The 17,116-nt window shown below is 45.6% G+C and overlaps 1 protein-coding gene across 5 annotated transcripts in view; it reads right to left on the reverse strand.

Annotated features, from left to right (window-relative positions):
• Positions 1 to 17,116, reverse strand: part of LOC109865792 (septin-9) — a 73,062-nt gene that overhangs the window by 38,255 nt on the left and 17,691 nt on the right. For 3 of the 5 annotated variants that reach the window (XM_031799564.1, XM_031799566.1, XM_031799565.1), the window contains exon 2: positions 3,746 to 4,399. In XM_031799564.1, coding sequence (XP_031655424.1) covers positions 3,746 to 4,399 — 654 coding nt within the window. Of the gene's footprint in view, positions 1 to 3,745; positions 4,400 to 12,166; positions 12,450 to 17,116 lie in introns of those variants that run through there. The other 2 variants (XM_020454238.2, XM_031799563.1) reach the window with 2 other exon arrangements.

Genomic DNA, 17,116 nt, shown 5'->3' on the forward strand with positions numbered 1-17,116 from the left:
AGAGCAGGAAAGAAAACACTACCTCGCTCTCTCTATCGTCCCATCAAATCTGAGCTTTTAATATTGGAAAATAGCCGACAAACTCGTACCGAATGATAAAGTATGTTCATTTATACCAATACTGTTCCAATCCACGAACACCTAATGCTAAAATGGTCTGTGTCCACAGGGGGAAAAGCCTACAGAAGTATAGCTAATTAAAGGCCAAGTAAGCCATGAAATACTTGGCAATGTCACTAATAGCGACACTGGAACATACTGGCTTATTAAATACTGAAAGCCGTGAGTCATTTGATAACTGCGGAGTTGGAGTTTGAGGAAGCGAACGAGCAAAAAGTAGAATGCTTTTCTGCATGTGGCTGTGTCCAAAATGGGAATTACCCTATTCCCTATGGCACTAGCTTTGACTAGAGCCATAGCTCCAATATATAGGGAATAGGGTACCATCTGGCAGAATGTGTGCCTTTGTCCACCTGATAAACAAAAACCAACGCGTCTAGCAGCTGCAGTTTCCCTGCAGCTGGCCCCATGCTGTGGGCTCCCTCAGTCTCAGGTCTGAAACGTTGTCTAAACGTTATTTATACATTCTCTAAAACGCTCTCTAAACATGGCGTGAATGCTGTCTAAAGACTGTAAATGCTGACACATTAGGTCATATTTGGCTCCGGGTTTTATCCCTCAGTTTACAGGAATCTAACTTGGCTCGTGTCGGACGCCCCTTCTGGGGGCCTGAGACATGCTCAATCTGCAGAGGGAGGAAAAAAGAGGAGTGTCTGTGCGCGTGTTGTCAGAAAGAGAGCGGAGGAAAGAAGAGGAGTGTCTGTGCGCGTGTTGTCAGAAAGAGAGCGGAGGAAAGAAGAGGAGTGTCTGTGCACGTGTTGTCAGAAAGAGAGAGGAGGAAAGAAGAGGAGTGTCTGTGCGCGTGTTGTCAGAAAGAGAGAGGAGGAAAGAAGAGGAGTGTCTGTGCGCGTGTTGTCAGAAAGAGAGAGGAGGAAAGAAGAGGAGTGTCTGTGCGCGTGTTGTAAGAAAGAGAGTGGAGGAAAGAAGAGGAGTGTCTGTGCGTGTGTTGTAAGAAAGGGAACGGAGGAAAGAAGAGGAGTGTCTGTGCGTGTGTTGTAAGAAAGAGAGAGGAGGAAAGAAGAGGAGTGTCTGTGCGTGTGTTGTCAGAAAGGGAGCGGAGGAAAGAAGAGGAGTGTCTGTGCGCGTGTTGTCAGAAAGAGAGAGGAGGAAAGAAGAGGAGTGTCTGTGCGCGTGTTGTAAGAAAGGGAGTGGAGGAAAGAAGGGGAGTGTCTGTGCGTGTGTTGTCAGAAAGGGAGTGGAGGAAAGAAGAGGAGTGTCTGTGCGTGTGTTGTAAGAAAGAGAGAGGAGGAAAGAAGAGGAGTGTCTGTGCGTGTGTTGTAAGAAAGAGAGAGGAGGAAAGAAGAGGAGTGTCTGCGTGTGTTGTCAGAAAGGGAGCGGAGGAAAGAAGAGGAGTGTCTGTGCGCGTGTTGTCAGAAAGAGAGAGGAGGAAAGAAGAGGAGTGTCTGTGCGCGTGTTGTCAGAAAGAGAGAGGAGGAAAGAAGAGGAGTGTCTGCGTGTGTTGTCAGAAAGAGAGAGGAGGAAAGAAGAGGAGTGTCTGTGCGTGTGTTGTAAGAAAGAGAGCGGAGGAAAGAAGAGGAGTGTCTGTGCGCGTGTTGTCAGAAAGAGAGAGGAGGAAAGAAGAGGAGTGTCTGTGCGCGTGTTGTCAGAAAGAGAGAGGAGGAAAGAAGAGGAGTGTCTGTGCGTGTGTTGTAAGAAAGAGAGCGGAGGAAAGAAGAGGAGTGTCTGTGCGCGTGTTGTCAGAAAGAGAGAGGAGGAAAGAAGAGGAGTGTCTGTGCGTGTGTTGTAAGAAAGAGAGCGGAGGAAAGAAGAGGAGTGTCTGTGCGCGTGTTGTAAGAAAGAGAGAGGAGGAAAGAAGAGGAGTGTCTGTGCGTGTGTTGTAAGAAAGAGAGAGGAGGAAAGAAGAGGAGTGTCTGTGCGTGTGTTGTCAGAAAGGGAACGGAGGAAAGAAGAGGAGTGTCTGTGCGTGTGTTGTAAGAAAGAGAGAGGAGGAAAGAAGAGGAGTGTCTGTGCGCGTGTTGTAAGAAAGGGAGTGGAGGAAAGAAGAGGAGTGTCTGTGCGTGTGTTGTAAGAAAGAGAGAGGAGGAAAGAAGAGGAGTGTCTGTGCATGTGTTGTAAGAAAGAGAGAGGAGGAAAGAAGAGGAGTGTCTGTGCGTGTGTTGTAAGAAAGAGAGAGGAGGAAAGAAGAGGAGTGTCTGTGCGCGTGTTGTAAGAAAGAGAGAGGAGGAAAGAAGAGGAGTGTCTGTGCGCGTGTTGTCAGAAAGAGAGAGGAGGAAAGAAGAGGAGTGTCTGTGCGTGTGTTGTAAGAAAGAGAGCGGAGGAAAGAAGAGGAGTGTCTGTGCGTGTGTTGTAAGAAAGAGAGAGGAGGAAAGAAGAGGAGTGTCTGTGCGTGTGTTGTAAGAAAGGGAGCGGAGGAAAGAGAGGGATAGACAAAGAAAGTGAAAAGCAAAGGAGAGCGAGTGGAACCCAAATGTGTCAGATGCTGCCGACTGCTAAAACACGCTGGTTTGCTTTAGGACAGGGATGAAGAGAACCATTTATACATTCGTCTTTTGCATATGTAGGAGAATAAAACAAAATATTGTTGTTATCTCACAGTCTACCAAGAGTGCATGAATTGAAGAACAAATTGGCTGAATGTTTTTTGTACATGCAGCGATAGGGGACTGAGTTGAGAGGGAATTGAAGAACAACGCAGCCGAACATTCATTGATAGGGGACTGAGACGCTGGGCTCCAGACAGAGCAGAGGGAGGGACAGGAGAGACAGGCCGTAGTGACAGACAGGCCCAGGCTGGGCTTTAATCAAACCGACCTCTCCTCTTGCAGGCCCACTCCGGGGACCCAGAGCGCTCCACTGTGTGTGTGATTGCATCTTCCAGTCCCTCTGTGAGGTAGTAGAGGAGGGCAACTGGAGGGGGATGATGTGTTGTGGAAAATGTACTGTACCTCTGCCACTGGAGTTTTGAAAACGAAAAGTGTATCCAAAATGTGGATGCCTACACTACCGTGTACTGCGGAGGTATGTGCATATTGCCAATAGTCTTAAAAACTGTCTGTATCAGACTGGAGGCACTCAGCCTCAGCGTTGGATGCCACTCCTAGAAACAGGCCCAGATCAGTGGAGTGAGCCCATTACTGCCTCCACGCCTCATTGGGCCTCTCTGCTTTAACACACCAAAGCTTCTGATCCGCAGCCTGTGTAATGCCAGAGGGAGCTCTAGCCCAGATCTCTCACACACTCACACACACACACACACACACACACACACACACACACACACACACACACACACACACACACACACACACACACACACACACACACACACACACACACACACACACACACACACACACACACACACACCAGATCCTATGATCGGTGGTTAGCAGCACACACAGCAGGCCCAAAGCCTCAAAACACTGCTTTTACTCTCCCTTGTTTATACATGTATGGTCATCTCCATAGCAACTTCACAGTGACACAATTGAAAGACAATGGAAAGTTGGGGCCTTCCTACAAACCCAAGCATCTCTATGGCTGTTTGTGTTCTCCACTACTTGAAGCCCCTCACTCTGTTAGAGTGACTACATCCAGGATCACATGAGGAACCTAAGGAGTTAGAGGGTTCAGGAGAAGAAACCTAGGGTCAGAGGTTACTTACTGTCGGGGTTGGGGGACTTGGTGCGGTTGGGCGAGGAGCAGCGGATGGTAGTGACGATGGTGTTGTGGTGGGGGTTGGGGTGGTGCGGGTGGTGGACTGGTGCATGATGACCATGGTTCTCGTGGTTGTTCTTTCCATTCCCCGTTGTCTCGGGTGCTTTGGTGACGCTGATCCCTGGTGTGGTCCTAGCGGCCTGGCCGTCCCCTAGATTGGGGGGCTCGGACCTCCGGGCATGGCTGGGGGGCTCGGGGGTTCGGGCCCCTCCGCGAATCACCACATCCTGGGGTGTTTTAGCGAAGGTCACCTCCCGTTTGTGGCCCACCTCGGGGGTCTTGGAGTGGCCTAGGACCTCGGGTCGTTTCGTGCCGAATCGGAGGGAACCAGGGCTGGTTGGATCCACCTGCTTGGAGGAAATGTCGATGGAGAGCTCCGTGCGTCCCCGGGATATGGGTTCAGGAGGCTTGGAGCCGCCCCCTCCCATGATGGTCTTGGAGATGGAGCCGTTGTTGTTATTGCTGGCGCCCAGTTCACGGTAGTAGACGCTGGTGGGGGACATGACGGGGCGGTGGTTGGGGTTGCTGGGCGCCCGGCGGGAGCCTGGCGAGGAGTTGGCCGAGGTGTCCACATCCTCCACCTCAAACGACCTCTTTAGAGCTGCATGGAGGGTGAGATGAGACAGACACACTCAGTCAATGAGTCATCCATTCTTGACCATTTCTGACATTGCTGATAATCAGAGTGCACTTAGGGCCGGTTTCCTAAACAAACATTGCGGCTAGTCCTGGACCAAACATATACGTCAGCAAATATATGAACAGTGTATTCTAGTTCCAGAGGAGCAACATGAACTGTTTCGACGTCCCTGGCATCATAGCTGCTCGAGGTTAGTGGGTAGAGAGAAGCTGGAAAAGCAATCTCGGCGACGTCACAAAGGACAATGGCAGCAACAAGCAATTAAGCCAAGCTCAACTCATTTCAATAACTCTTTATTAGTGGTGCCAATCTGTCACTACATACGACTGCAGATGGCACTGCATACGTTTATATGGTGCCAGTTGTATGACACAGTGTGGTACTTACTGTATGTTATAAAATGTGATCCAATTTATACACCCACTTGCACAGCCTCAAATGGCCTTATACTTGCATGGCCTTATATTCTCTACATGCATTCTTTAATATTGTATGAGTTATGGAGGAGTAGTAGTGGTAGCAACTGATGCATAGCCTATATACAATGCATTAATACCAAATTAACAAAAAGGAGCCACGCTTCCCCCAGGTTACTGGTGGCTTTGTGAGAAAATCCCCAAAATAAGTTTCAACCAAAACATAAGGCTAGTTTGGCCTTGTAGGCATTGCCTCTTGGAAGTCAACTTGAATCCCATGGGGAACATGCTAAGCTAGTCACTGTGGTTACGAGCTGGTTATGACATCACAGTCACACACATCTATGTCCTCTCTGTACCACTCAACACAACTCCAAGCTAATGATCAGTTCTGTTATGGCCTAAAGAGTGTGTGTGTGTGTGTCTGTCTACACGCGTGTATGTATGTGTGTATGTATGTACACCCACAGAGGGGGTACTCAGCCCCTATCCCATTGCCCTCTCCGTAAACCCAGTCCGAGCAGTGAAGGGACTCAGGGAGCTGGAGGCAATCACACCAAAGCCTTTCCTCAAAACATCAGTTACGGGCCTAATCTAATTTTACTGCTATAAACCTCTTCATTTTATGACAGCGATACTCTTTCTCCCCCTAAAACAAATCCTCTTCTTGCCAAACTATAATTTAGCGTGCTGGAGGAAATGTCTTGCTCTTCTCTGACTGTCTAATGGCAATTGTCCAGTTCAATAACCTTTTTATGGCCTCATAAGTGTCCATGATGTCTATATTCTGTTGTATGATTGGTGTTGCTAGCACCCCTTCCCTCTGTAGCTCTCTATTTAAAACACGCACTCCTGCTATGGCTACCGTACGTCTTTCCATTTTATTTGACTGATCTGCCTCTCCGTGTTCTTGCATTCCCTGCGCATTGAAAAGCTAGCTAACCAACGTTAGCATAGCAGCATTAGCAAACTGCTAAATCGCCCAACTGCACTTGAAGGGTCTCGCGTGTACATACTCCAGCTGTTAAATGCTCTTAACAACCCCCCCAAAACACCTTCTGAAAAGGTTGTTAACTTAAACATTTATTTCCAACGACTAACTGTTATTCTCTCATGCTTCCTCCATTACGCTCTCGTGATTTGGGGAATATTGGCGTTAAATTCTACGAGTCTACGAGGCATTATTAAAAAAACGTTTTAGTCCTCCGTTTTAAGGATGGGTGTTGCTAATGGCTGTTACTAAAAACACGTCCCATCTCCCATATCTTCAATTAGAACGGGAGACCCAATCCCATATATAATACAGAAGACGGTTATAAGTTATTTCCATGTCCAAACCCCTTTGCCACTTTACTCCATCCCCCATAACCCCCCTTTCCTCTCTATTGTGTTTTATGATTGTGCTGAACGATTCCAAGGTTCCAGCTACTTTCAACTCGGTCCAGGACAAGGACTTGACTGCCAAATCAGTCCGCTGCTTATTGCTTAGCAAACAGTGAGCTGGGAGGCCATTAGTGCATTCAGTGATCGGAAACGTTCTGAAGGCTGCCGACAAAAATCGAATGAACAGAGCTGACACGATTCCCTACTCTATCTTTTCTACCACATACATTTCCATCTGAATGAGTTGCAATGAATGAGTTGCAATGCATAGAAAGACAGTCGGTATAAGCCTAACACTGATAGGACGTAAGTGTTACCATCAGGGAGAAACGGTACAATGTATGATTAAATGCTCAATGCTTAAAAACTTAGGACTTAAGTGTTATCATAACATCCAAGATGGCTGCATATGATTTAATATGACCTACAAATGCAACTTTCTCAACAGACACCATATGCCTCAGAATGACTTGGAAAGAGAGAGACATTACGGGAATTGCTATAGCAAATAGGAACGTTCCGCGACTCAGTTCCACCATGCGGTTTCCCACGGTTTTCTATACACTCAGAGGTCACTCTTTCCAACGTCATTCCATTAGAAGACAGAGAAGAAGGATCACGTGCTTCCGAGGAAGCATCCAAGGATATCCCCATTGTGGATTTCACACGTGCTGGATTGACCTGGGACGATACCAGGCGGTAGGCCAGGCAGACGATACCAGGCGGTAGGCCAGGCGGACGATACCAGGCGGTAGGCCAGGCGGATGATACCGTCTCACACCCCCCCCCCCCAAGTGAAATGGCATTCCCAGACAATGAGCTGGAAATACAGAACGTCTCTGCGGAATCTCCTTAACAAACAGAGCCTACTTCTCTCTCTCCCTGTGTAGCCTACCTCTTGGTGTTCTGTGTCCCATAGTCTCCTGTGAGGGGATGACCATAACAGTAGCCATAGGGCCAGGCATTTTTCCTGACCAAGAACAAATCTGGGCCCATAGTCCAAGGCCTATAACTGGGCCAACAGAGTTTTTCCTGGCCAGATGTTGTGGTCAGAAAAACACACTAAGATGGAGGCTCTCTTCCCACCTGGCCTAAATAGTAGTGCCGGGTAGATACCAGCATCGCAAAATAAAATGTCCATAGCAAAAATGAAAACACGAAGTAAACTCAACTCTTTGGTCCTTTAAAAAAAACAGCTATGTAAAATATTGTGCTGTAGCTTGGAAAATAAATGCAGTTGACTACGGATGACAACATAATGATGTTTGTTTTCTAACATTAGAACCTGTTTTCCTAAAGAAGTTAAATCTGCTTTGTGTTTTGTTTCCCTGCCATGACACTGACGAGTATCGCGCTACTGGTATCGTCCTGGGCGATTTAAATAGAGGAGAAATACCCTGCTAGGCCCAGGTGTTAGCCTTGACTTCCTGTCCCTGTGTGCATCACTGGCATTAGCTCATCTCCTCAAGGACACACAGAGTAATGGACAATAGATACTGTACAGCTCTGATGCAGCTAGAAAGAGATAGGCTTATGATAATTATACAGCTATCCAGGTGCTTTCATCTAATGGTTTGAGTTAACACAGTCAGTGTGCATTTCACTGCTAGTGTACACCTGTTATTCATGAAGCATGTGACAAATAAAATTGGTTTTTATGGAGCTGGGAAATGTAATTATGCTCCAACCAAAACGAGCCAATCGAACCACAATGATTGTTTCCTGTTTACAGTCTCACGGTAGATATAGAAAGAGACCGACTTCCTGGTTGTGTTGGGTTCTGACTGAGGTCAGAAAGATCAAAGTCATCACCCCATCCTGTTGTGGGGTTTAGTGAGGCTAGAGAAAAGATTGAACACTGAGGAAAGAGAGGGTGAGAGAGAGGGACCATCGACGTATACTAAAACTGACTAAAAAGGTCAAGACGTGAGGTTGTGTTCTCTATGGTCCACTGTTGCACTACAGCTCATCCACATCAGCACACTATCCTACTAAACAAGGCCAACGGACATCATGGTGGCCTTCATGTTAGAGTCCCAGGCCTTAATCAATACTACTTCTATGACACGCTTTGTGAGTATGGGCCCTGAGCTCCTTGGCATGTCGTCTGAGTCCTGATGTGACCGGCTGGATCAGCTTCCTCAAAGAAATAGGTCTAGACGGGGGCCAGACGGCCTTCAGACCGGCCTCTTAGAACTGAAGAGTGAAGGGAGCTCTCCTGGGGACCGCAACTCTGAGGCCCAAATGCTAGTGTTTCATCTGTGTGTGTGTGTGTGTGTGTCTGTGTGTGTGTCTGTCTAGTCTAATTTATGTCTATTGGGCCGGATGTGCAAGTGTGTGTTTTGAGGGTTCTTTAGGGCAGAAAAGGCCAACTGTACTGTAGCAAATATATAGTATTACACACTATCTATGGGATACTGGAGAAGATATTGCCGAATAATATTGCTGACCTTTCTCTGCTCATATAACACCATGGTATTATGTCTGTAGTCAATGGTTGTCTCACTGAACAATCTCTTACATTCCCGACTCGCTCACTTCCTGATCCGTATCACATGACGGTGGAACTATGAGGATGCTGACAGTTACTGTAATACTGCCAGATTATGGTCTATGAAACATAAGAGGCATGATGATATAATGCTAGCATTTAAAACAGTGCAGTTTCAGACATATATATATATATATACCACTGTACACACAATGCCAAACCCACTGGCAAAACAGTGATTATGACTTGAACAGAATGTCTATTCAAGTTTGACAACACTTTATCTTGATACGCTAACACAAACTATAATGGTGAAGTTTAACTTCGGGGCGCTACATACCCAAGCGTACGCACACAGCGGTTCTGCCAGTGTCAACAGAGGCGGGCTACAACATTATGCAGCGGAATTATAATATTATAGAAATCTTTCAAAACCAAGTCTGACAAGGCAAGGCCATCGAATGACCGATAAAGTGACACAAATCCTCCCCCGATGATATTCCACTTGGATCAGTCCAAAGCTTAGCCACCGTTAATGTCAGGGTGTCAAATATACACTTCCTCATGTCTTCTCTGGACACGGTTGGGTTTACGCTGACACACAGTGTGACAAAGAGAGAGAGAGAGAAAGAGGAACTCAAAGTGAACGCAGCTGTTGGTAGTTCAGTAGTGCTTGGCTCCATACCTTTCAGTCTGAACCCCTGGGTGCTTGGCAGGTAAGGCCTAGTTCAGTCCTTTGAACAAGCAACAGCCACAGGTTAACGACTAGAAAGCCTTCTGTACTGCAGGCCACTGCCACCCTGATTTACTTCACTTGTTGACCACTGGCGCCGTTTCCAATGTTAGAAGTAGCAAGAGCGGATGGATTCCAGACAACACCTGCAGCTATTTCAAACTCCACCATAGCAAACAGACCCCGAGAGGATCATTCCCTATTTAGTTGACTCTCTATTGAGTTGATTCAAATAATCAGAGAGCAATAATAGACCAAGGCTTATGAATTGATGGGGATCTCAGGTGCACTCAGAAATAAGAAATTAAAATCCATACCGACGCACCAACATAAACCACACAATCTAAACACACACACACTGTCCACAAACAATAAGCCTCTGGAAAATCCCCACACTTCTAGTTTGAGACAGACATAACACGGACCAGACTGGATTTGCAAGTAAATGGCAGAGTAGTCCGACGTCAGCTGTGATTCAGCAGCAGTGCGTGACCAATAGTGACGTTTCTACACGGCCCAAGATCAGATACCAGAGAGTATCAGATTCAAGCAGAATCCACTACTGCCTGAGAGGACAGGCTGAGTGACAGGGTGGCTGACACCATCCTGTTACCATGGCACTAATATGGTATTTTTCATCCATTTGATCACATAGTACTGCTAATGGAAAGTTAACAGCACACTGTACCTAAACTGAGTTTACAAAAGAAAGTGGTGCACAAGCCCCCAAAGATGGTCATAAAAGTGCACGGACACTCCACCAAATATACAGAAACACATGCCACTTTAAAAGAGAGCCCAGGCAATAGAACACATGTTTACTTTACCTATTTTTTGGCAGGGTAACACACACACACACACACACACTCGGTGGAATTTCCTCTCCCTGCCCAAACAGTGGCACACTCCCTCAGAACACATAATCACTCACTAAACAAAACTACCTGGACATAAACCTACAGATGTGGGAGATAGAGTCTGGTCTGTCCAATATGGAGAGATCACCACAATCCTTTCTGTCAAAGAACAAGGTCTTACCCTCATGCCCGGACTGATATTGTTTTGAGCTTCACTGACTCAAAACTAGCTTCTGAAGCAGGACCACACATCCAGAAGTGTAATTCTAAGGGAGTGAATGCACATATACCGATCTGACCAAGAGAGCGAGAACTCAATGCTCATCAAGTTCTGGACTGTGTCCATGTGACCCTAAAGAAATGAAATGAACAATACTGACATGTTTAACTGTGTTCAGTCACACATTCAGATTCTCAGATCTGACGGAGGAAACACACTTTCAGTTCAAAGTGTGTGGGTTTTGGTTTTTACAATCGTTGTGGGGATAAAAATAAGAAACCCGCACTCTGCTCTCGATAGTATCACTGCTCTTTAATAAGCTTTACGTATCGGCCTCCAGAGCCCTCACAGGGATAGTAAAACAAGGAAAACTCAGACAAATGGGTACATTTTGTCAAGACCACAAGGGATAAGGCTTTTTTTTTTAGCTTCAGCGGTTAGGTTTAGGCTTACAATTAGGGTTAGAGTTAGGGTTAGGTTTAGTTTTAGGATTAAGGTTAGATTAAGGATTAGGGGTTAGGGCAGGGTTTCCCCAACTCGTTCCTTGGGGCCCCAAGGGGTGCATGTTTTGTTTTATGCCCTAGCACTACACAGCTGATTCAAATAAATCAACTAATCATCTAGCTTTGATCATTTTAAATCAGCTGTTAAGTTAGGCCAAAACCCAAAATGTGCACCCCTTGGGGTCCGAGGACTGAGTTTGGGAAACGCTGGGTTAGGGAAAATAGGATTTTGAATGGGAATCAATTGTTTGTTCCCCACAAGGATAGCAAAAAAACGTGTGTGTGTGTGTGTGTGGCACCTGTCAGACCTCTCACAGCTGGAGGGAAGGACACACTCGGACCGGAGGAGGAAGAGGACAACAAAGGAAATCAATGCTTCACAGGACAGCTAGGAAAACAAAGGAGAGAGACAGAGGACACACTGAGGAGTTGTGAATGAATGGGGGTTTGATGCGGTGGCCAGATGAGGCTTTACTATGAGTCCCTTTAATGCTTTCAGCTGGAAGGTTTCCTGTGGTGGAGTAACACTGTCAATACTGACACTGACAGAACTAGGATATTTTGTATTTACCTTTATTTAAGTCAGTTAAGAACAAATTCTTTTTTTACCTTGTCAGCTTGGGGATTTGATCTAGCAACCGTTCGGTTACTGGCCCAATGCTCTAACCACTAGGCTACCTGCAACCCCATATAATCAATAGAAGACTCAGATTAAGAGGGGCAGCAGGGTAGCCTAGTGGTTAGAGCGTTGGCCAAGTTCGAATCCCTGAGCTGACAAGGTACAAATCTGTAGTTCTGCCCCTGAACAAGGCAGTTAACCCACTGTTTCTAGGCCGTCATTGAAAATAAGAATTTGTTCTTAACTGACTTGCCTGGTTCAATATAGGTCAAATAAAAAAGAGACTGAGGGGAACACATACCCAATGTGTGTACAAACAAACTCAAGAAACAAAAACAGAGTGAGAGAGACCAGTGCTGTTAAGTGAAAAAGGGTAGTGATTCAATTGTAAATTCGATCTAGAAATAGTAGTTTTGACATCAGTTATCGTCAGTCGTTAGTCACCGCTGGCTGTCGATAGGAACGTCTGTGACAAATAAAAAGAGGGTGATCAAAACAAGACAAACCTTCAAAGTCAGAGATAATTCCATCCAAGTGAGCAGTAACCTTGGAGTCAGACATCTTGCTGGTTTGATATCCAAGTAAACAGAATTCCCAAATCCCTTCCCAATCAAGGTAACGTTCCAGAGTCCCCCTATTGATTCTAAACAAATCCCAAATTAGGAGCCAGTGTAAAAAAGTGCTGAGTAGTAGATCTGATCCAATCCAACAGCCTTCTTAAAGGAGCAACTTGTTTTTTTCTCTGCTTCCTCCTATGCCTGGCACTACATCGCAGCACTCAGTCTTCAGAGAGTGAAAAGCAAGCCCTCCTCTCCTCCCCTCAGAGAGAAACTCCCTCCCTTTATTTTTTGCATCTCCCTGCCTGCCACCTCCCTCTCAACAAGGGGCGACAGGGTAGCCTAGTGGTTAGAGTGTTGGACTAGTAACCGAAAGGTTCCAAGTTCAAATCCCCAAGCTGACAAGGTACAAATCTGTCGTTCTGCCCCTGAACAGGCAGTTAACCCACTGTTCCTAGGCTGTCATTGTAAATAAGAATTTGTTCTTAATAACTGACTTGCCTGGTTAATTTTCTTTTAAATATAAAAATGACTGTGTCTGTAAAAAGACATGAGCCAACAGGGGAATTGTCACACAGCCACTTAATCAACTTCCTGGCTTCATCTAATCAACCAGAAAGCTCGGCCCTCAAAAATGGCCTTCATAAAACTCAAGCCACTCATTCCCACTCCAATCGAGCTAACATGAACTAAGTACCTCAGTAGTTATTGATAAACATGTAATTCTGCCTCTCTAGCACTAATTAAAGAACACTCACTTCTCTGGTGCTTTCCTGACACAAAGTCTGACTGCATCTGCAAATGGCACCCTTTTCCCTATATAGGGTCAAAAAGGTATATGAGCCCTGGTCAAAAAGGTAGAGCACTATATGAGCCCTGGTCAAAAAAGGTAGAGCACTATATGAGCCCTGGTCAAAAAGGTAGAGCACTATATGAGCCCTGGTCAAAAAGGTAATGCACTATAGGAGCCCTGGTCAAAAAGGTAGAGCACTATAGGAGCCCTGGTCAAAAAGGTAGAGCACTATATGAGCCCTAGTCAAAAAGGTAATGCACTATATGAGCCCTAGTCAAAAAGGTAATGCACTATATGAGCCCAGGTCAAAAAGGTAGTGCACTATATGAGCCCTGGTCAAAAGGGTAGTGCACTATATGAGCCCTGGTCAAAAAGGTAGTGCACTATATAGTATAGTCCAGGCTGCATCACATCAGGTCATGATAGGAGTCCCATAGGGAAAGGCACAATTGTCCCAGCGTGGTCCAGGTTTGGCCGGGGTAGGAAGTCATTGTAAATAAGAATTGACTTGCCTAGTTATATAAAAAGGTTAAATAAAAAAATGTATATGTTTTTAGGGAACAGGGGTCCATTTCAGACTCATCCTTAGACTCACTACCTCTCTAATTAAAGAACACTCACTTCTCTGGAAGTGGGCCCACCTGGTGGCTGGCATCGCCTCACCCTAACAGCTACAGGTCAAGGAGCGGTCCTGCTGTGTTTTATTGTGTGTTCTGGTTCCTCTGTATGGCGAGTGTCTAGGGACCAGGGCCAGAGGCTGCCAGGTAGAGAGTGTGTGTGTGTATGTGTCCAAGGACTATGGAGTGTGTGTGTTTATGATATATACCAGTTATAGGACTGGAATACCTCTTCTAGACTGCTACCATGTTTTGTTTTTTTACCACTTGTGCTGTGTTGGAAAGGTTACAGTCTTCTATGGATTGTGTAGGCTGCCTCAGTGCTGAAAGCAACCATGGCTTGAGTCCGCCTCATAAGTACTCACATACCCACATTGTGTGTATCACACATCCAGTAAAACCTGACAGCTGTGTATAGGCGTGTGGTGTGTGTGCCTGCGTGGATGTGAGCGCGTGCATCCTCACTAACCCACGCCTGTGCATTCATGTACGTATGTTCGGTCAAACGTAGCAGTGTGTGGCCCCCTGGTACTCAGACTCAGTGGCAGTACTGTAAACCATATGCCACACAGCCCCAGTCCTCAATTAAACCTAAAAACACACAGTGCGAAATACACACCTCCCCAGCCAGCATATATTTATCTAAACACGCACGCAAACACACACGCAGATGATGGCTCCCTCCCAGGCATAGAGAGACAGATTTTCAAAACAACATCTGGAGCGCGTGTGTGTGTGTTTCAGTACCCCTGAAATAGCCCAGTAAACAGTGTTTGAAGGCTCAGGGCTAAACTGTAGAAAAATCCCCACCAAAACAATACAGCCGGGTTCTGGATAATGGCAGAGAGAGAGAGAGAGAGGAGACAGGAGAGCTGTGGTGTAGATGCATGTTGTTTGTGTAAAAGGGTGCCGGTTTGGGTCAGTACAATGTACTTATAGGATAGGCTGGTCTAGGACTCTTCACATATTCACACTTGTTACTTCACGTCATCTCGCTCCTGTATGATGTGGGTTAGCTTTGTCACTTACTGTGTGGGCCTCCTAATACTTCTCTGGTTCTACCTGCAGACCTGGTCGTCAGGCCAACTTCAAACGAATAGGAACACAACCACAGACGTTTATCATGAGGAAGTGACAAAACCAGTCGCCCCACATCAACTCCATTTATGAGTGTGTGTGTGTGTGTGTGTGTGCGTGCGAGAGGTTAGACAGTTCCTCTAAAATGTCACCTTTTAAAAACGGCTTTGTCCTGACCTTTCAGTCCAGACAGCGTGGCAACACTGATGACTGCTGATGGAATTAACAGAGCTAAATAAACGTGGCTTCAATAAAAATCTTGAGTAGAGAAACTACTCAATTAAACGGGATAATAACACACACAGAAACAGACAGAGACAGAGGAGAGAGAGAGAGAGAACAAGGGCACGAGAGAGCTGTCCAACTAGAACTTGTAAACACACCAGGCCTCCTAGCCTGACTGGATATTTTCACACTTTGCTCATCAGGCATAAAAAAAAAAACACTGTGCGATGAAGTGTGCCTTTTCACAAGTCATGTTATGCTGCGTTTAGACGAAGGACGCAAAGAACATCATACCAGTTGTCATCAAATCACATTTTATTTGTCACAGGCGCCGAATACAACTGGTGTAGACTGTGAAACGCTTACAAGCCTTTCCCAACAAGCAGAGTTAACAAAAAAAAATACAAAAAATAGTAACACAAGAGGAATAAAATACACAAGAATGTAGCTATATACAGGGAGTACCAGTACAATGTGCAGTAGTACTAGGTATTTGAGGTAGATATGTACATGAAGGCAGGGTAAAGTGACTAGGGCATCAGGATACATATATATATATTTTTTACCTTTATTTAACCAGGCAAGTCAGTTAAGAACAAATTCTTATTTTCAATGACGGCCTAGGAACAGTGGGTTAACTGCCTGTTCAAGGGCAGAACGACAGATTTTGTACCTTGTCAGCTCGGGGATTTGAACTTGCAACCTTTCGGTTACTAGTCCAATGCTCTAATAATAAGGTATTTGAGGTAGATATGTACATGAAGGCAGGGTAAAGTGACTAGGCATCAGGATAGATAATAATAAGGTATTTGAGGTAGATATGTACATGAAGGCAGGGTAAAGTGACTAGGGCATCAGGATACATAATAATAAGGTATTTGAGGTAGATATGTACATGAAGGCAGGGTAAAGTGACTAGGCATCAGGATAGATAATAATAAGGTATTTGAGGTAGATATGTACATGAAGGCAGGGTAAAGTGACTAGGGCATCAGGATACATAATAATAAGGTATTTGAGGTAGATATGTACATGAAGGCAGGGTAAAGTGACTAGGCATCAGGATAGATAATAATAAGGTATTTAAGGTAGATATGTACATGAAGGCAGGGTAAAGTGACTAGGCATCAGGATAGATAATAATAAGGTATTTGAGGTAGATATGTACATGAAGGCAGGGTAAAGTGACTAGGGCATCAGGATAGATAATAATAAGGTATTTGAGGTAGATATGTACATGAAGGCAGGGTAAAGTGACTAGACATCAGGATAGATAATAATAAGACAAAAATAAAGAACAGAACATAGCGAGACATGGCAGAAGGCAAAAGTTTAAATATTTGAACTCTGACAGCATTCACCGCCAACCTCATCAGCGTTTACTGTCATTGAAAACAATGACATCTGGTTTGCCATCTACCGTCAACCCCGTACCATCTAAAAGTACCATTATTGTAGCATTCCCTACAGGTTACATTAGCATTTTCCACACCTGCAATGAATGTTCCACTGGTGCAAGGCCCAGTCAGACCCGTAGATCATACAAGGGCCACACGAGAGCTGGCCCTTGCCGTGATACACCTTCAGGGCCACCAGTATCCATCGACGAATAGATCATGACTAAGCTAACACCATGATTTGACCCCTGTTCCATCATTTCCATGTAATACCCTAGTGCCAGCCAAACTCCCAACACCAAAAGGCGGGGCTTCCATAGAGCCTGCCCGCCCAGTTTCCTTCTTTCCTGTTCTCAATGTCCAGGGCCATGTTCTTTGTGCCCGGTCTTATCCTAGTGGAGAAATAATAATATTAGCAGACAATAAAAAGGTAGTGTGCAGAGAGGTGGGAAGGTAGAAGTGTCGACAGCTGACTCATGGAGGAAATCCTGTACACTGCTTGTATGGAACACAAAGAACCTTGCAACTTCCTCTACAGGGGGTTCGCCACTGGGTAGTGTGCATGTGTGTGTGAGTGGCGTCTTGCATGTGTTTGTTGTGCTGTGTCTTAAGGGTACTGCATTGGCTATCGTTAGCATTCACTGCCCTGTGTACATTGTGCAAAACCCAAACGAATGCAAAGGAATATTCACCCACAGCAGCGGAAGGATGAGTAAGCTGACGTGACACACTGCACAGGCCTTGTGTTGATCCAGAGCATGTAAGTGTTCAGAGCAAAGCCCCATCGCCA

Source organism: Oncorhynchus kisutch, linkage group LG20, assembly GCF_002021735.2.
Source record: "Oncorhynchus kisutch isolate 150728-3 linkage group LG20, Okis_V2, whole genome shotgun sequence".
NCBI classification, from domain to species: domain Eukaryota; kingdom Metazoa; phylum Chordata; class Actinopteri; order Salmoniformes; family Salmonidae; genus Oncorhynchus; species Oncorhynchus kisutch.